The sequence below is a fragment of the Mastacembelus armatus genome, chromosome 3, assembly GCF_900324485.2.
Source record: "Mastacembelus armatus chromosome 3, fMasArm1.2, whole genome shotgun sequence".
Lineage (NCBI taxonomy): Eukaryota > Metazoa > Chordata > Actinopteri > Synbranchiformes > Mastacembelidae > Mastacembelus > Mastacembelus armatus.
The window spans coordinates 20963145-20983763 of record NC_046635.1 but is presented as its reverse complement, the minus strand read 5'-3'; the positions used below and the strand labels follow the sequence as shown (position 1 = coordinate 20983763).

Sequence of the window (20619 nt, the reverse complement as noted above, 5' to 3'; positions counted from 1 at the left end):
GTGTATATTTTTTCACCATATCGAAAACGCAGAAAGCTCCTATTTTAGGTGTGTGTCATCCCATTCTCAGAAGACCTTTTGAAATTCATTTTCAAGCTAAATCCAGCTAATTCCACTTAACATGGTACGCTTTGATCACTTTTAAAAGTCAATATTGAGTGACTAAATGCAGAGGATTAAGACAAATGTAGCTTCCATCGAATCCCAGGTTAAATTAAACACAACCATATAGCTCCGCAGCAGTGAATGTCTGCAGGGTATACACTATTGCCTGTACATTTCATTGACCCAATAAAAGGCAACACAGGCTCATAACCCAGGCTGTTAATAAATGTATGTGTTAAAAATGAACATGAAGTTGCATCACCCAAAACTACACAGAAGAAATTAAGTTAAACAGACAGCTGTGTGGATTGACGATGACTATACTCCAAATCCTACTTGAGAAATGTGTCTTTTAAAGGAATATACTTGAAGTGCTCCTCCAGTGACCTTTTCGTCATATTCAAATTTTCATGCTTCTCTGTAAACATGATTAGCTCCTCTCACAATCCCCAAATGTAGTTCACCTGTGTTGCAGAGAATTCAGGCCATGTACGCAGAGATGGTTTTTGTCCAGGAATTCACAGAGACATTCTTTTGTGATGAGCAATTTTATTTAAACCGTTTCATTTAAAATTATTGATAAAATTAGCTACAGTAAATGTGGAACTAATGTTGAAGTTATTGTACCTACTAAAATATTCTATTATAAAATGATACTTAAAATATACTAGTAGGTGAACTCTTACACAATTTTTTTTTTTTTTTTTTTGTTAGACAGAGATAGCTATATTTAGATTTTGGTTAACCAAATGCTGACATGCTGCATTGTGAATGTTAACTTGTCTTCATATATATATATATATATATATATATATATATATATATATATATATATATACTTTTATTCACAAGCCACTTTTTGTTCAAATGTAAATAAAAAATTAGTAATAATTTTTTCCACAATGATGCCTCTTGTACATCGTCTTATTTTCTTCTGGGAGACACCTGTGTCATTTCTAATCAAGAAAAAACTTGCTGGTTGGAAAAAAAGTAACTTTAAGTCAGAATTTGCCAGGGGTATGAATAATTTCGGGCTTGACTGTATATGTATGCATATATATATATATATTTTTTTTTGTTTTTTGTTAGACAGAGATAGCTATATTTAGATTTTGGTTAACCAAATGCTGACATGCTGCATTGTGAATGTTAACTTGTATTCATATATATATGTAGTTTTTTTTTGTTTGTTTGTTGTTTTTTTTTTCATTTTGGACTATTTGAATGCACAGGACAAATGTTCTTCCTGGTTAATAGTAATGCTACTGCCTTTATGTTAATTTGTTTATATTGGGTATCCATCATTGCAGTGTTTTAATATTTGCAAAACAGTATATTTTTTTTATCACCAGTGTGATAGGCTAGGCTAATTTCAGGTCATTATCTATACCAACGTACAGGGATCTGCTGGAGCCTATCCCAGCTCTCTTTAGGTGAAAGGCAGGGGTACACCCTGAACAGGTCACCAGTCCATCACATATAGACAAATAGCTACACACACTTATACTCACTCCTATGAGCAATTTAAAATCCATCCATCCATCCATCCATCATCTATATCTGCTTATTCCTTAACCAGAGTCACAGGGATCTGCTGGAGCCTATCCCAACTCTCTTTAGGTGGAAGGCAGGGGTACACCCTGGACAGGTCACTAGTCCATTGCAGGGCCACATAGAGACACACAGAGACCAACAACCACACACACTTATACTCACGCCTTTGGGCAAATCACCAATCAAAATGACTTTTTTTGGATTGTCGGAGGAAACCGGAGTTGCTGGAGAAAACCCACGCAAGCATAGGGAGAACATGTAAACTCCACACAGAAAGGTCCCTGCCGAGTTTCAAACCAGGAACCTTATTGCTGTGAGGCAATAGTGCTATCCACTCAACCAACATGCTGCCCTCTTTTACACCTCTGTACTAAATATAGTTATGAATACATTATATTTACATGTCTGTGCATCTATAGTGCCTGTTACCTAAATAATCAAGGCTCAACAACAAGATGAGGGTTCCAAGTTCTTGGAGACCTAATAACTTATCCTCTTTAATGCACAGGATCTTCTGCCTAATTTGTTAATGTCTTACAAAAGAGCCCTGGGGCTTCTGCTATAAAAAGGAGGGAGACATTAGTGAAAAAATACAGAATAATCATGGGTTAAATTGCTGTTTTTCAGTCAAGATCTTAATTATTATCTGTGGAAAATAAGCCAGTAAAAATGATGAGGTCACCGCCCCTTTGTCCTTCCCCCTTGTTGACTGACAGATACTGATAGCGAGTGGCATATGTTTAGAGAAGAACACACACAGGGAGAGAGAGATAGAGAGAGACTGTCCTGAGTTGGACAGAGCACGAGACAGACAAGGCAAGAGCAAAGGAGAAAACCTCATAGACATGCCATGTTGAGGAGAAACTGAAAGAAAGCCAATGCTGGGAGTCTCTTGCTCTCTCTCTCTGCCTGTCTCCTGGGTGCTGCTGTCCAACTGAATCAACAGTAAGGCCCACACCAGTCTATTATTATCTCTTTAAGCCCATGGATTCCACCTGCACCGCCTCCACCCTGATGAACTGGTTTGCAGTGTGGGAGGCAGGAGAAGAGGAGGGGAGGGATGGCAGGAAACTGCTGGGCTGCCCAGCTGGAAGATTGGGGGGTCTGGGAAAATGCTTTTCTCTTGGATAAAGGATGCTGGGAATGGCAGAGAAGGGGAGATGGATACTGATTGTATTAGGAATGGTGTGATAGAGAGGGTGATAAATAGATGCGTGAAGGGATCTTTCACAGTAGCTAAATAGGATATTCATGGTGGGTTTGGTCTGTGTGGTTTTAGGTGATTTGGTCTCCCACTTTCTCACACCACACTCCCACCCTTTCTGTTGCAGGGCTCCACCGTCTTGTTATATATTCTGGTGTGATGAAGCAAGCATGTGTGCATTGCTCCTCAATATCATGGCATGCAACGCCATTTTAAAAATGTTAATAGTAAGTTGATTAGGATAGACTATGTGAGCAAAAGCAAACACTAACTGCAACAAACACGCAACACCATATGAGGTTTTTTCTTCCACATCAGCATTTTTTTTTTTTTTTTTTTTTGACTCACCGAAACATTTGCTCTGATTGGTCGCTCGGTCCACAAAGACTTTGGCGGAGATGACGTTGCCAAAAGGCAGGAACATTTGCATGAGCTCTGCGTCTCCGAACTCCTGGGGCAGGTGATAAATAAACAAGTTGCAACCTTCTGGCCCTGGTGATGAGAGCAAGACAACAGGAGGGTTACATGGAAGCATAAACAGGAGATGCCCAGTGAGAGAGATACTGACCATAATAACATGGGTGGAAACTTGCCTCAATAAAGCAATCAAAACAACCAAAGAACACAGGAGCCTTGTAAACACTGAATTCTGGTTATATGCATGTTGCACAAATATATGTAGCGCTAATCTCATTTTTGAGTGCCTACACAGGTTGTTGGGTCATCTTTTTTTTTTTTGTGGTTTCCACATGAATCCTCCTAAAATATGCCATTTCACATAATAACTGGATAGGCAGGTGGTACTTTACAAATCCATATGATACAGTTAAATTTGACTGTTGTCTCATAAAATGTGCTGGCAATAACAATGCATACGTAAGCATCCGCAGAGAATGAGAAATAGGACAAGTGAAATAACAGAAAGTAAAAGGGGAACACAAGGAAGAAAAAACCGGTTGATTAAAAGAATTAAGACGGTTATATTGAGAAATTGTGAGACACAGATAAAGAGAGAGAGAGGAGGAGGTAGAGCATGCATTAAGACATAAGCCAAGTTTTTGCCCCAATTACTGTGTGACAGTAGGACTGTCTTCCAATCTCTCTCTATCCCTCCTCACTCATTCACCCAGCTGCCAGATATTGTACAGGCCAATCTGGATAAGAGGTGGAAAGAACTAGAGGGAGACAGAGAGAGAGAGAGAGAGATGGAACCATGGACATAGGGAGAAAGAGGGAGTGAGAGAGAGATGTGATGGACTCGGGGAGAGTATGCTTGCAGCTGGCTCCCTGACTAGCATTCTCTCCTGTCTCATTGCTCAGGGTGATAGCATGACGAGATGGGGCTGGGGCTGGTGAGAAGGCTGATAAGAGGGCTGCAGTGGTGGCTGGCTGTGGTGCCATTATGCATTGGCAAGATACAGGACACACACGCACAGACACACGCGAGTTGACAGAGTGGCTGAATCTCAGTTCTGTCTGTTTAGGTTTAGGTGCCTATTGAGAATTCGTGCTTTAAAAAGAAGTGGTTTTGTTTGCGAGAAAGAAATGTCTAAAACTGGTGGGTAAGGACGGCTGATAGGCTGATAGGTTGTTGTGTTGCACGCCTGTTTATGCCTTGTGAAAATAACATCCCTTGTTTTTTGGAGATCACACAACTGCTCCGTGCCTGACTTTCCCATATATGCAATATACATTAGAAAAATACTGTTCAATACTGTATATGCCAGGTACTAGGCAAATGCAGTTTTACAGCTATTAATGAGTAAAGCAAAAACTTACAAAGAAAAATTTTTACAAACAAACTAAATTGCCACCAAAAGTAAACATTTTTATGGTATGATCCACTGAGGGGAAATATGATCTGGAAGTTCTTATTGACAAGTTGGTCTAGCTGCATTATTTGCATTATATGGCTGGATGAATTCTTCACACAGTTTAGTATGATTCACATTTGCAGAGGGGATTATTTCTTCTATTCACTAGGACTTCATTAATTTTGCAGATCAAAGTCTGTGTACAGCTGTTGAAGGCTATTTCATATGGAAAAAAAAAACACAGCCTCATCCCTGCTTGCAGCTAGCGGCACAAGGCCACATTAGCCTAGCATAACACACCTAAACCACAGACAACTGCATTATGGGTAATGCAGATACCAGCTTTATGTTATTCACACACATTTGACAGCACTGCATTACTTTGGGCATATACAGTATTATTCTTTGCTGTATCGGGATTTTTTTAGTGTACATTGCTCCACTGTAATTGAAAAGATTCATATTGCATGTAAGAAAAGAACTGTATTTTTGGATTTGGGAGAACTTTTTCTGAGACATGCACAGACATGGACTGATGGAATATGTTTTAATTTGTAGCTTTCAGTGGGAGCTTGAGGCTGGGGTTTGACTATTCAGGTTATGGTGTCTCTTGTTAAATGGCAGGACTGTAGCAGTGGACTGAGACAGACTGGGAGAACAGCCAAAACCAGGGGAGGCCAGAACTCAGACTGCCCACTGGCACAACCAAGAATAGCTGCACATGTGTGTTTGCCTTTGTGTGTGTGGCTTTGTCTCAGTGTGTGTTTGCATTACCATGATTTCTAAACCTCTTGCTAATTATAAAACTGTTCGAAGGTTGCAGCAAGAGATTGGATTCTTGTAGTTTTTTTGTAGGCATCTGAAACTACCCATCCATGTAAAGCAAATAATCTGCCATATGAGGATAAGTCTGTGAATCTACACTTTATTCATAGTTCAGCACTGTGACCCTGGCATACATTCGCACTACTGAAAAATGCAAACATAAACTAAATTTTCCTCTAGGCAATGTTGGAAACACTCAATTTCAGAGTTCCTATATTGAATATTCATGCCACTCTACGCTGTCTCGTACAATCATATAGATGAATAATTGAGACTGACGAATGGTGTTGAAAAGAAAGATTTGCCATCACAGTATATCCTAGACTTTATTACATTTGATGCTGTAGCATAAGAACGAACACTAAGCTAGGAATGGTAATAAATGATTATGCATGCAGCTAATTAATCTGATGAATATTTATAACCACTTAAACACATTGTAATGGACTGATTAAGCAGTCCAACGCTACGAGTTTGAATTAGTGCAGTTTTTGAATAATGACAGAGTAACTTTCCATCTCACTGCTAATGTTCTTCTCTTTAAATGGGGAGCCTTTTTCTCACATTTTCCCCAGCCAGCTTTTTCCCTCCCTCGCTAATTCAAAGCAGCGCAGCTACATTAGAATGGAACATGGCAATTATCACCTTTTATCTTGGGTGGGCGCGCTTGCTCACTCTTACCTTCCCTCTGTTGCTGGGGAATGATGGTTGGTTGCTGGGGGAACGCTTGGCTGATTGGCGCATAGGCGGCAGGGTAGGCTGCTGTTGCAAAGGGAGAACCAGAGTGGAATTTTTCACATCTCCATTTTCATCTTTGACATAACAAAACTCAAATCATTATTCCATTGTTCATTTGCGTCCTCTAGACATTGCATAAATAAATTGCATTATTACTGGGAGCCTGGGCTTAATTGGCTGGTGGATCACTACACAAAGAGCATGGCAAAAGGGGAGTGGAGTACAGTTTAACTAAGACGACATACAAAGAAAAAGAGGGAGCCTTATACCGTGTTAATAAGAGCTGATGTTGGGCAGAAAGTAGTGGTTATGAGAGGTCTGTGTCATTGCATATGTAAGAGGCTATGGCAGGTTCAGATCTTCAGCTCTGGGTACACTTTTGGAATCAGGGTTTTTGTGTAGATGTGTAATCAAGTCAAATGAAAATCCTATTACAATCCAAATGTAAAGTAGTGTAAACTGGGAGGAAGTTGGCTGGTCGTCTGGCTATCTCTACCTGTCATGGTGTCTACAGTTGTGACAGGCAGAAAGGGATAGGGGAGCGGGAACGGGACAGATGGAGGAAGTGAGAGAGTAGAGGAGATAGGAGAGACGGATCACCTGCGTAGTGTTGGACGCCAGCATAAGCCTGTTGGAGAGGGTCAGTCACTGTTGGACTCTGTGCTGCAGAGAGATGAGTGAGACACAGAAAGGGGGGTGAGAAATGGGAAAACAAATGCAAAGTAGACCAAAACATGATGGTCAAATAAACTAAAAGGCAAAGCAAAATACAGATAGTATGTGTAAAGAGCAAAACAGAAATTGGCGTAGATCACCATCAGATCACACAAGGAGTGGGAGAAATTTGGGTTGTCATACTGCTCAGTTCTTCAAAATGCCTATTCGCCCCAGATGTTTGCATCAAATATTAACAACATGCCAAACAAACCACTTTGTAGTTCATTACAGTTGCAGCTGCCTTTGCATAATGCAGAAACGAGGGGTGTGTGTCTGTCAATTCTTCAGGAATCAGTCCCAGACAGCATTAAGAAGCTGAGGACGGGCTTAGACACATCAAATTAAGCATAATGGACTGATGGATGAACTGATGGATTCATTATGATACTGAGGCTGGCTGCTCAGAAATCTGCCAAAGATGCTGTTGATTGACCCTGAAGCCTTAAATACTTTAGTTTGAATCTGGAAAAGATGTCATGTGAGTGTGAAGTTAAAATGACTCTTAACTTTTAAACAGTACTGTGTGATTTAATTTAATTTGATGTTACTGACATATTGATCTTGTATTGTGGCAATTAAGTGATGTTCTTATTCAGATCATGTACAATGCTAGAATTATCAAACATTCATAGATCATCATCCGGAGAAGCAGCTAAACTTAAGTGTCGGGGTCAGATCAACTGTCTCTTCACAGTCAATGTTACAAATATATTTCAAGTTTCTTTTCTTTTATATAAAACTTTATTGGCTCACCTGGGTAAGGATGAATACCATTGGTATAGATGGGCTCAGAGGTGGGCTGCCCATTGCTTTGAGGCGGGAGGGCACTGAATCCATTGACCCCGATTGGGGTGGCTATGCTTGGCACGGCTGTGGCAGAGATACCCGGTGGTGTGCTGGTGCCTGCAAATAGATGCAGAGTCATTATGGAAACTGCAGGGTGCACACAGCCCAAAACAGGGATACAATATTCTCTGTACTAAAATGTGCATTTCCTCACAAATGTATTACCGTATGACAGTCAATTATTACATCCTCATAAGCACAAATGCATGCCGTTTGACCTGCCATGAATGTAAAGTGTGGTTTGGGACAAAGTGGTACTAATTCAGCCTGAATTTAAGGTTACGAAAATCAGTTAATGTAGCACATTAAGTATAAGGGTGGCACATGGGAAAAAGCATTCATAAACTGCTGCAATACAAAAATATAAAGGTAGCTTTTGCATTACTGAATATTTTCTCCTTATTATATCCTTTTTTAAAAATATATTTTTGTCACTCTAGGTACATTAGTGCAGATTAATGTATAGTACATAATATATGGGTACAGAATTGGCTTACAAGAAAATATAACACAATGTAAGGTACATTCAATGCAGAGACCTGTGGCTCTTCTTTCTTTAACCTTGTGGTGATACTCTGGGTCTGCCACTTTGTCAATGTCCTTATAGACTTATGGATTTTTATTATTTTTCTAATCCAGGTGAAGGGCATTTAAGTCATGTAGGATTATGTTTGATAGGCAGTGGCATATGTAGGCCTTGTGGATTACAATTGCCTGGTACATCATCAGGACACTTTATTTAATACATTTGCAGTGACCCTGCCTTCAGGTGGCCTGCCTACTTAGTGTCGAGCCTTCAAAGCACTGCGTGACAAGGGCCAAAAAGATAGTTCAGACTGGGGTCCAGGATTATCTCACACAAATCTTTGCTCTTATATTGTATAAGCCAAGGACTCTGCATCCAAAGTCATCGGATTGGCTCTGTTCCCAGAAAACACACAGTCACAGAGACACAGAGGGAGAGAGCAACAGAGATAATGAGAGAGAGGAGGCGAGAGAGACTATAATGTGGCTGCCAATGTGTGTCAAGAAATGTTGTACATCTCGCATCATGCCTTCCTCAATACAAGGCCCCGCTTCAGCACAATGAGCTTCAGCTCTGAAAATGGAGCCAACGTCTTAATAATAAAAATAAAAACAAGGGCAAAAGCAGAAAGGCCTTGAATGAGTATATTACTACAGCTTCTTCAGTTCTTGGTAATGATGAAATATTTCTTGGCAACAGTGAGAGAAGTCATGCATGTGTGTCTATGTGTTTACACATGCTTCTGCTCTTGCACCCATGCCATTTAATGTATGTTTGCCGATTAGTTTATACCTGAGGAGGGTGTCATGGGAGTAGCCACCAGGCCGTTGACATTGAAAGCTGCCATTTGCTGCATTTGCGCGGCAGCGATGGCTGCCATGGGGTTCAGGTAGGACCCTTGTGTCGCTGCCATCAGGGCTGCTTGCTGTTGCATCATCTGCTGTAGGATTAAAGAGCAGTGGGGAGAGAAACGAATGGTGGCAGGGATGGAGGGAAGGACAGAAAAGGAAAGGAGGGTGAAATAGCCGCAGGACCAGAGCATGTTTACTCTCACATCTCTGTTTGCTTGGCCCATGCCTTGTTCTTGAACAGAGTGGTCTGTGTTGCCCTGCAGCGTTGCTGCCCAGCTACTGTAACATCATGCTGGCCTTGTGCTCATTATACTGACACAAGATAAAGGCTTTGTGCTGAGATGAGTTTAGCAACCTCTAGACTATGTATATCTAGCTGTACCCCATATGTATATGTGAGAGAAAAGGGGTTTGCAGTAGCAAAGTTACTGGAGAAATTGTGTGTGTAGGCGATTCTCACCTGTCAGGGTGAGTTGTTAGCTACTGTGTGAGTGCAAAATCTCACAGACTTCTAACTCAGGCTGTGACTTTCATGTGTGAATATGAAATGGGGGTGGGGTGGGCTGGTAGGGGTGTGGATTCTTGGTAATGACATACACCTCAGTTTGAGTGCAAAGGAATACATGTAAGTAGATGAAATGTTGAAGAGACAAGCTTGGGTTGGCATTTTCAAATCACAGACCAAGTCAGGAAATGAAAGTACTGTGTAGCACTGAGTATACAGAACAAGCAACCTTCCTGGACAAATAAAGGGGTAAGGGACACAAAAAAATGCAGCATTTCCTTTAAAGCCCACTTAAATTGGGACTTAAACAGTCATTTAGAAGTGTGAATCGCATATGGAGTTGCTTGCTGAGATTGTCACATGCCTAGTGGGAGAGAGAGAGTTCAAACCTCAAATTACAACAGTTTTTTTTTTTTTTTTAAAGCTCACCGTCTCCTCTCCCGCCGGGCTGAGACTTACAGCATGAGAGTAGGCGCCATAGGCCCCAAACTGGATAGTCATGGGACTGAAGATGCCGAGCTGGCCCGCCATCTGGTGCATCCTACGCAGGGTCCTCTCCTTATCAGTGTCTGCAAACTTGACCACCAAACTTGACGAGGCACCCTAGAGGCACAGGTATTTTTACAAGGTTAGTGAATATGCAGTTAAACTTCCATGTTTATACTAAGTATTGTTCTAGGTCCAATGTTTTAATGTTTACAATTTGATGTGAATGTACAGAAAAAGTGCTTAAAAGGACACTATACAGTGTGCCATCATGGCTTTCAATGGCTATCGCAAGGTTAACAAAGGTAAAAAAAAAACAAAAACAAATGAAAGAAATGTAAGTATAAGTCTAAAAAGTATTTTGGGCAGTCACAGTTTTATCAAAGTAGGACAACTTACATTAACTTTTGGAACTACCATGGTTACTTTGCATCAGCAGTTTTGCAGACTGCACCTGCCACTTCAGCTGGCCAACCAGCTAATGAGCTGGTGTTTGTTAGCCAAAACTGGGAGTGAACATCCTCAGACTGAATGAATACAATTTCACTATAAAGCACACAGCAAGTAAGTAGCAAACATTTTGGGATTATTGCAGCTTGGGAAGCTCATATGAATTTCCTTAAACTAATGGCAAGCTTCAGCCAAAGTGAGAAAAAAGAATTACTGTTGTCACTGACTGACATTGTTTTATATGCCTCACAAGTCCTTTGCTCTTGTTAAAATGTGATGCTTTCACTGAAAGTGTGTGTGTGTGCGTGTGTGCGTGTGTGTGTGTGTGTGTGTGTGTGTGTGTGTGTGTGTGTGTGTGTGTGTGTGTGTGTGTGTGTGTGTGTGTGTGTGATATATGAACATTCTGAACACTAACAATCTGACCATAACCCAAATATGGGCCATTTAGAAAGAAGGTTACTGGATGCCTGCATTAGATTTTCATCTTTTATTGTGTTATTGAAAATAGCTTTCTCAGAATGTGTGTTTCCCTTGGGAAATGGTCTACAACAAAATGTTAGCTACATAATAAGAAGTTATATAGCTGATCTGTATCAGTGTCAACCTTCCTTTATTAAAAACATTGGTGTGGATTCTTTGTATCAACGCAAGAGAGAGAAAAACAGTGTGAAGCAAGTTATTCATTTCTGTCATCTTATGTCCAGTGTAGCCTACACAACACTCCAGTGTTTAAGACCTAATATCTTTAAGCTATAGAGTGGAATTGAACATGCACCACACGACAGCAGTCATTTAGCTGTCAGTGTTAAATGGAAGAGAATAGTTAGTGATATTTGCTTTTGTGAACTTTCCAACTCCACTGTATACACTGGGAGTGAACTGTGATCCTAACCAGGTCCCACAGGAGTCCCAGTCCCCCACTGGTGAAGCTCCAATGAATTCAGTACTGGGTAATTAGGTCTGACAAAAGCCTTCGGCATGTGGAGGGCAAAGTATTGACTAATGGCTCTGCCTTATGGCAGATATAGTTCAGTATTGATGTCCATGCTCCTGAGTTTGCATCCAATTAAATCATTTGAGAGACAGAGACCAGAGTCAGTTTCTCATGTGACATCCAGGCAAGGAGAGATGGAGGGAGAGTTTCTGTGTGTGAGGGAGACAGTGTGATAGATAGATCGAGAGAGGTACAGACAGGGAGGATGAGGAGGCTGCCAGGCAGAGAAAGCAGCCGCAGACACTGTCAAGAGGACTGGGCACCTATTTAATTACAGGCATTGCATGCTGGGAAAGAGCACAAAACATCACCAGGACAGAAGGACACAGGCAGCCAGGGGGCAGTCAGGATGTGATTAGTAAGATCGTAAAACCAAAGACACAGGGAGAAAAGGACTCCATAATCACAACCTGGATTCATCTTTCAAAAAATGTCTCATCCTGACAGAGTCAGTACAAATTCAAGCTTTGATTTAGATTTCCATATTTTCTTTGGGTGTAAAAATGTGAGGGAACTGCAGGACACAAAGTGACAGAGAAGGATGAGTCTGACTAGTGGGACTGATGCTACATACACCTGTATGTTTTATGGATATGACTGTATGACCTTCTTTGTATAAAAAGTGAGATTGCCAGAGTTCGACAAAACTGCTCTACAGGTCTCAAGTTTAAGCTTGAGTGTAAACTTACAGACAGAACATTACTACAGCAGAGTTATCCAAGAAAATCACAGAAACAAACCCAGGAAGCTGAATATTGCACTGGCACTGCAAGAATGTGTTCCGCCACAGAACACACTTAATCTCAGTGTCACTGTAGTTCAGCCTTACTTCATGCTCTTTCATAGTAATTCATACAAAAAGTATGTCCTATTTTGTAAGCACTTCATGCAATTTTAAACAGGAAATGCTAAGTGATAGTGCCATTGAGAGGGCAGTCTGCCAAGATGGTCTTGTGCTTCAGGGTTTGGTTAGTCATCGCTGCTGCATTAACCCTTACATAATACTCATATTTATCTTACCTACATCTCTCATTCATTCAGTCTCATTCATTTTTTAAATATCCACCACCTCAGCAACAGTTTTTGTCTTATCTGTTTCTTTAATTCTCTGTATTAAAAATACACAAATAAGTATTTACTAAATGCTAAAATACCTAAGTTTTGCTTCAGAGTGTTCGACTAACTTGTGTCTTATAAACATTCTATTAGCACGGCCAAGAGAATGTGTTGGCTGTAGATAACTGTTAGAAGGAGGCTGGGGAATGAAGGAAGGCATCAGCATGGACCCCAGGGACAGTGCGTCTCAGATGGGATCCTATCAGTCTCAGCCAGCACCCCACCTCAGGCCAGAAGAGACCCATCTGGTGTTTCTCCCTCAATGCCATTTCAATTAGTTAAATCAATACTCCTGTGTGGCAGCGTTAACGGCATATTTTTTTCACTTTTTAATTTCATTTCATCCCACCTCCTGACCTTTTTTAGTTCTTTTGCAACTTTATGGGCCAGTAGATGGGACTGTTGTTTTTTTATTTATTTTTATTTATTTATTTAGATTTAATGAGGCTGGCACTGAGCAAGCATCTTCCTCCACCACTGCACACATCAAGAGGGCCTTGCATTTATATCAGATTAATTTTTTTTGTTTGTTTGTTTTTTGTATCTGTGTATTCTTACATTCATTTAATACCTCATGTGAAAGCCCAAGGCTGCCTTTACTCACTGCACTGCGACTCGAGATGTGGTGACTCTGGCAGGGTCTGGCTTCTCGCAGCAGAGCACTCTGCTGTAGATGACAGTATGGGAGGAGACCCCGTCTGCAGTGTCTACACCAAATAGACTTGGCAGCAGCTCTAAAGCACTACAACAGCCTCTACAAGTGTTTTCAGGACTCACACTCATGTCAGAGCCTAGCATTTCTGACTTTGGCAGAATTAAAGCCAAAATATCCTCTCTGAAATATTAAAAAAAATCTCTTATCCTCACTACTGAATAGTAGAATTTCATATCCTCACATCGCGAGCAGATACATTCTGACTAGATCCAAGGACTAATCAGAAAAGGCAGATTTCAGTGTGTGATCCCCCTCATGGATCAAGAGTTTGTATCCACCTAAAGAAAGAGTAATATGTGGCCAGGTAATGAAGGAACAGGTGGCAGCAGACAACAGGCACTGGATGCAAAACAGCCACTCCTCACTGGTAGCAGAAAATCACAAGCTGACAAACAAACAGAATAATAACCTCCATCGGCATGACTCCTATACCTGGAGAGAAAATGAATTCGCTGAATTTGATAAGGGCCAACGGGGAGCCTTCACTTTTGACAGGTACAACTAAGGAATTTGTCATGGGTTCAAAAACTAATCTAATTTCTTGAACAACACACTTGACTTGTGAAAATCTCCCATATTGGATTTTGTATAGGCCACGAAATGTGTTGATGGAAAAATACACACCGGTAATTGAAGGATTAGAACTCAACTACACCAGTGAAATGGCATTATACTTTTATCTCTGCATTACTGTGTTCCAAAAACACTGGTGTTAAGTGTCTACCAACAGGTAAACAGACACTGAACTTCCAGCCTCAGTGAAGGCTTACAGCAATACAATATACAGTAACAACATACTCATTGAAGGGAACTGTCATTTTGAAAATCATACTGATGCTTAACCGCTAATCTGCCACAAAGATTCTTTTCTCCTCATTCAGACAAACATGTAGCAGCTACTTGGGAATGACAAATGAAACTTCTGGTTTTCTATAGATCTATAGTCTTTTAAAGTGTTAATTGAGAATCTGTAAGAAATTAATTAAATGCACCATAACAAGTTAGTTTGGTAATTGAAAGAACCCCCTGTGGGCTTTGTATTCAACTCTCTGAGCCTTGCTACATCTCTGCTAGCCTCATGGGAGGACTGTCTCTCATTAGCAATGGATGATGCTGTCTTGGTCTGGCTTTGCTGTCCACCACATACCACTGCAGCTGCTGAGCCAAAACACACAGAAGAATAATTCTGTCATTCACAGTCTTTTCAGTTGCCTTGCAATATTACATTTTGTCCATAAATAATAGTTTTCACTATAGTATATGGGAAAAAAAACCCATATGTCTTGTCTGCTGCAAGCCAGCCGAGTTTTACAGTAAATTCATGTGCCGTTTGATAAATACTGTGTTACGGTGACAATTTCCTCAAGTCTCATCTCTCATTAATCCAGAACTATAGCATCACACACATGCACATTTTAGTTGCTGCCAGCACCAGCAAGCTCCACAGGCCCTGTCAGCCACGCTGTGACACAGAACATGACAATGTCTGCAATTTGCTGGGTGCTGTCTGCCTGCCCCCGGCTTTGCCATTTGAAGTTTTGCCACCTGTGCCTCTGCAGCCTTACTGTAGTTCAACAGCTGAACCAGTAAGAGTGCCTGTTCTGTGCCCAATCACCTTTTAAGTTAATTTTGGAAGCACCTGCAATCTGCAATAAACATCAATTAAAGCGATGACCCAATCTATCAGCACATGCCCTTTGGTGGCATCCTGTGCCCTTAAGCTTCATTAAAGCCTTTCATTTTGGGCCAGCGTATTTTGGTGCAGGTATTATTTATGACATGTGTGTGTGTGCCAGGTAACACAGCTGCTGGAGAGGGAACATTAAGAGGGAGAGAGACAGAGAGGGAGTGAGAGACAACTCTTTGTTCAAGGTTCATCCAGACTTCACAGCTGGCAGCAGGCAATGAGCAGAGCAGCCCACTCTCTGAATCCTGCCTCCTGTTAGTCTGTTGTTGACGACATGTGGCAGTGATATTATCCAAATTAACTGCATCCCCCATCGGTACCGAAGTCGTAGTTGGATACTAATGGCCACCTTGCCTATTAATCTGAGAGGAAGTTGGATTTGAGGAAAGGAGAATAACAGGTGCAGGGATAAAAGGAAAGAGATATTGATAATATAGATTATTAATGAACTTTTGGATGGTTGTTGATCTGCCCCAGGTCTGTTTGGGGCTCCATATGTTGCCTTGGACAGTTCATCTGCAGCAGACCTCAGGTGGCTCAGGACTTCAACCTAATTCAACTGTGCCTGGGCTACAGCAAGACATATATACACAAGTGTGCAAAAGTAGTTGGCATGAGCCAAATTTTGATCCCTACAAGAAAGCAAAAAACTGCCTGCCAGCAGTCCAATTGTGTAAATTATCTAAATGTAAACATATTCTATTGATTGAGTCAACAAGATATTTTGAGTAGTAGGTAAATAACGTCATTATGATCACATTTTCAGTAAGAGGCCTGTCACAATTGTGCGTGATCAGTGTGCAGCATCATTATTGTTTGGCTCTTAGCCCATTGCTTATTAAATTTTGACTCTTGTGGTTTACATGCCAAAAAGTTTGGGCTCTACTGTGCACAGCAACCACACTCAAAGTTAAAGCGACTCTACTACTTATTTTCCTCCCTCCCTTCTTCAGTGTAATGCAAAATGAGGCAGCATCAAAAAGATGTGTAAATTACATCTGGCTTCCAGGACATTATCTGGCTGCCAGAAAGCATCCGTAAATATTTATTGCGGAACATCAGTGGAGTGTGTGAAGGTGCGGATATCTGCCAGAAAGAATGTGTGCTCATGTGTAGTCCAGCTGTGCACTACTCAACACATACCCAGCACTGGCAGGGAGATGCTTTTTAATTCATCATTTATTTTACTTAAGACTTTTTGGTGGCCTTGTTCAAGTCCAACAGAAGCATATCCAATTCGTAATTACTCTCACTGCAGTTTGACAAGAGTTACAGGTTTTGTGGCCTCATTCTGTAAGTAAACAAATCAACACCAACTAATTTTATTTAATGCATCTTGTACCTACTGTATATGAAACTGGACCAAAATGGCATGAACTACTTTCCACAATTTCTTGTATACCTACAGCCAAAATATATTCCACACCTCTCAAAAGTGCATGTAAATCCATATTTACTGTTTAGTGCAGTGCATTCCACTGACCATAGTGACTCTTGTGCCATTTTCTAGCATTGTATTTGAGATCTTGTGCTCTCATTAAATGTCAACATGTAAATTGTCTGCAGTTGAGCCATGAGAACAAACACCTGTATTTGTGATTGTATGTGTAAAATGAATGACATTATTCTTCTGCAGTCTGATTTGCAATTGGGCTGAGCAAGAATGTAACTAGTATAAACAACATAACATTATTAAGATAAATATACCTGTTCTGGCTAGCTTATACCCAGGCTATGAAGAATAAGTGTAGAAAAGACAAAAGATAATGGGAGGCTGATAAACTGAAAGTGTCCTACAATATTATGAAATAATGCTGAAATATTAGGAAGCAGCTAAGGAAGCAAAAGCATCTTATTAATCTGACCTCATTTTGAAGATCCATCCTAGCTCTAGGGTGCTTTTCAATACTTGTTAACCTCCCTTTTAGTCACTGTAATGAAACGTCCCTTTATAAGTGTTTTCAAGTGTTTTAAATGTTTAATATTCTTTAACAAAAAGTAGTCCCCTGACAGGGGCCAAACTGTCACTGTTAGTAATTTGGCTGTGGTGAGCTGCTTTCAAGTAATTTTTCCCATGTTGCATGGATGAGGCTACGACTTGTCTGAAGCCCTTTACCTGTCCGTGCCATAGCATAAAACGTTCAGAAGTCAATGCCTGTACTAAACTATGATCGATCGCACTTTGCCCAGAGGTTTAATTGAATTACTTATTAAAACATACAGTTGATAGTTGAGGTAAAGTTTTTACTTTTATAACTATTCATTCTTTCTCTTTATCCTCAGTAGAAATTAGATTTTGGCTTCAGTTTGCAATCTGGTTTTATTCTAATTTTATTTTGCCATTTAGTGTGCATGCATTATTCTACCTGGTCACGTGGAGAGCAAACTAAAATGTCACATTTATGCAGATGACACACACATTTATATCTTGATGTAAAAATTCCACACTAATACTGTCTGTCTAGCCATTCTAATATGCCTAAACAGCATATAAAATGTCAAAATTTAATTATACTATTTCTGAAATCTTTTTTTGGCCCACTACCTCAATTAAACTGCTTCGCCAAGAAGATGACACACTGTCTCCTAGTGTAAAGCCACTAATTTCCAACTAATTTCATTTTTCAGGCGGAGAACTGTTCAGATTATCAATTTTTAAGAGAGGGCTATTTCCTCATCCAATGAGAAACATTTAAATCCATAAGAAAACGGGGTGTCATACATGTTTTAATTTATTCTTTTACAAGACATAGTGGCATAGTGTTACCCTGTTTTCCACTTTTATGCTGGCTGTCATTTCATCATTGTGACTTTTTCCCCCCAACTGTATCACTTTTATCATAATCTCATCCAATAAAAGGTTGTTTTCAGATGCAGCTTCACACTGGCTTATTTGCAGTATACATAAAATCATTTTAGAGCTAGAATTTGAAGAACCTGCCTGAAAACTTACACACATTAGGGGATATTACAGTATAATACTGTAAAGCTAATCTTATGCAGTTGCATGACATGACATATTTTTAAGCAAGGCATTTATTAATATGTTAGCTATGAGAGCCAGTTGAGCCAAATTCTTTGAGTTATTTTAGTTTTTAGGTTGAGTTTTTCTTCCTGTTAAGCAGCACTACAATATAAAAAATGGAAATCTAGTGTGTAATGTAACCATATCCCTGGTATTGAATTTCAGGAGAGGGAAATTGTAATAAGTTAAAAATTATTGACTAGTGCTTTGAATCTTCATATTGCATATTCTATTTAAAACTGAAATTTGAACAAAAGGCGTTCTGTGCTGTTTTAATCACTGTGTTGTTGAGTAAGAACAAACTTGTCACACCAGTACAGTATAAAATTAAGCAGTTCTTTCAATATATATGCACAGTTCTTGCTTTTTCTATTTCCATCATGTATTTTCTTCAGTTTCGACTTTAAAACATAAATTTCCTATTGACATATACAATATATCTTCTGAGGACACGTTCAAGCATTCATGTGCAGTGCACAGTAAGTATATCTTTATAATCCTGTAAATATTAATACTCTATCAGTCTGCTGAAAGTTAGCTTGAACAGCTGATACTGAATGAAAAGACAGAGATACAGAGTATGCAGCTGTGCACTGCAAGGTGGCACAGCTTACCAATCTTACTGGTAAATTTAACTGTTTTTATAAAACCGAGACCATCAAACCGCCGCAAATAGGCAACTAAGTACCATCACATCACCGGCACAATGCTCACATCAAGTGTAAAAGCAATTGTTTGCAGGTACATAATCAAATCGAGTCTAAAGATAATTCTTTTATAAAGACAACACGTTATGAGTTTGTTTCACAGTGTGTTACTTACAGGCATTGTCTGTCCACCATGCAAGCTGTTGATGGCGGCCTGTGCTTCTGCGTGGCTGGAGAACTTGACAAAGGCACAGCCTGTATAAACAAACAAAAAAAAAAAAAAAAAAAAGTGAGAAATAGAAAGGAGGGGCCCATCATTCGCGGAGATGGCCTTGATTATGGGAGAAGACCATTCATTACTATTGTTTTCATGTTATCTGGTTTGTAAATATATTCTGCCATTTGTGTGTTCAATGCATAACTGAATAAATCAGTCTAATTGTAGTGAAGGCATTAACTGTGTGGAACATCCTGTCCCTCACCCATTTCTAATTCCACCCCCTTCACTTTGGAGCATGGAGCCAAGGCTTTTACTATCCTGACTTGTTTGTGATTATTAATGTGTTTAATATTTACACATTGTGATTTGTGTGCAGTCACTCATAAAAGAGATTATGATGACAAAGGCATAGTATTATAATCTGCCTATCTAACCGAATCTTTGCTCGCATATATTTTCAGATAGAGGGGGGCTTTGCTCAAGGGGCATTCAAATCATCTTAAATTTGTTGTGTAGTTAATGCACAAGAGGGAAAGTCAACATAAAAAGTTGGCCGGAAGACAAGAGAACGGGTGTTGGCAGCAGTGTTTTGGAGCCTCATTGCATTAACATTTCAAATGATATTAAAATGATTCAAGAAGATAATAATGCACAATATGTGTTTTGTAAGCTTACATATCCTAACCTCATGATTAAATAGCGTGTCAGTGTGTAGGCAAGGACAGGCACTAAACTACAATAACATAAAGCCAAAACTCGTGAACTGAAATACAGTGAGACTGAAATGTAGTAATTTTCCAAAAGTCATTAAATTAAACAGGAGCTATTTCTCTAAGCTTTATGGTTGTCATAGACTGCAAAAGGTATTCTGTTATGTCCTATTCTTATCCTTGCCTTCAGGTAGCTCATGTGTTAAGTCAAGAGATACCTAATTAACAAACTTGTGGATTAATTCTGCCCTCTTTTCATTAAGTGGGTAGTGCCAGAGTCTTAGAACCAGACAGTTTGTTTCTGAGTTCAGTTCCCAGTTCCTCAAGAACTGCTGATACCTACAGTTTTTAAAATGGTTACCTGTGTTCATATACTGTACATTTATTCACTCTACATTCCCAGAGGAGTCATGATGATTCATTTAAATTATAAACATAGTTAGGCTCACTAGATGTTCTGTCTGGCGGCGACCCATTCACTTCTACATCTCAGGAGTCAGCTTTGCTTTCCTGACAAACAAATTAATCATTTCCTGATGAAATCAAAAAGATTGAACAAAGGGACATGCAGTATGTGCACAATCAATGGAGGACAATTTCCACCTTTACCTGAGGCTTTCCATCCATATTCCAGGCGCACAATAAATGGTAAGCAGTTGACACTGTTGTGTGTAGAAATGTGGTGAGCACTAAACGCTATGTGTTTTCTGTCTTCAAAGCTGTATAGATCTACAGAGGCACATAGATGAGTCAAAGTAGCCTTTGATTCCATTTCAGCTTTCTAGCACCTTTTAACTTAACTTGAACACCCCTCCGGGTAGAGGCAGGAAAAGTTCCTACTTGTCCAAGTGAAAAGCTTCAGCCTACTGTGTGTCATTTGGCTG

General features: G+C 39.9%; 1 protein-coding gene across 10 annotated transcripts in view; it reads right to left on the bottom strand.

The window, feature by feature from the left end:
• Nucleotides 1-20619, bottom strand: part of celf6 (CUGBP Elav-like family member 6) — a 125088-nt gene that overhangs the window by 9142 nt on the left and 95327 nt on the right. For 3 of the 10 annotated variants that reach the window (XM_026294030.1, XM_026294031.1, XM_026294027.1), the window contains 7 exons: nt 18981-19060; nt 10145-10288; nt 9122-9266; nt 7711-7860; nt 6841-6903; nt 6184-6264; nt 3212-3355 (listed from right to left, as the gene is read on the bottom strand). In XM_026294030.1, the coding sequence (XP_026149815.1) occupies nt 3212-3355; nt 6184-6264; nt 6841-6903; nt 7711-7860; nt 9122-9266; nt 10145-10288; nt 18981-19060 (807 nt within the window). Of the gene's footprint in view, nt 1-3211; nt 3356-6147; nt 6265-6840; nt 6904-7710; nt 7861-9121; nt 9270-10114; nt 10289-18980; nt 19061-20619 lie in introns of all 10 variants that reach the window. The other 7 variants (XM_026294024.1, XM_026294025.1, XM_026294023.1 and 4 more) reach the window with 6 other exon arrangements.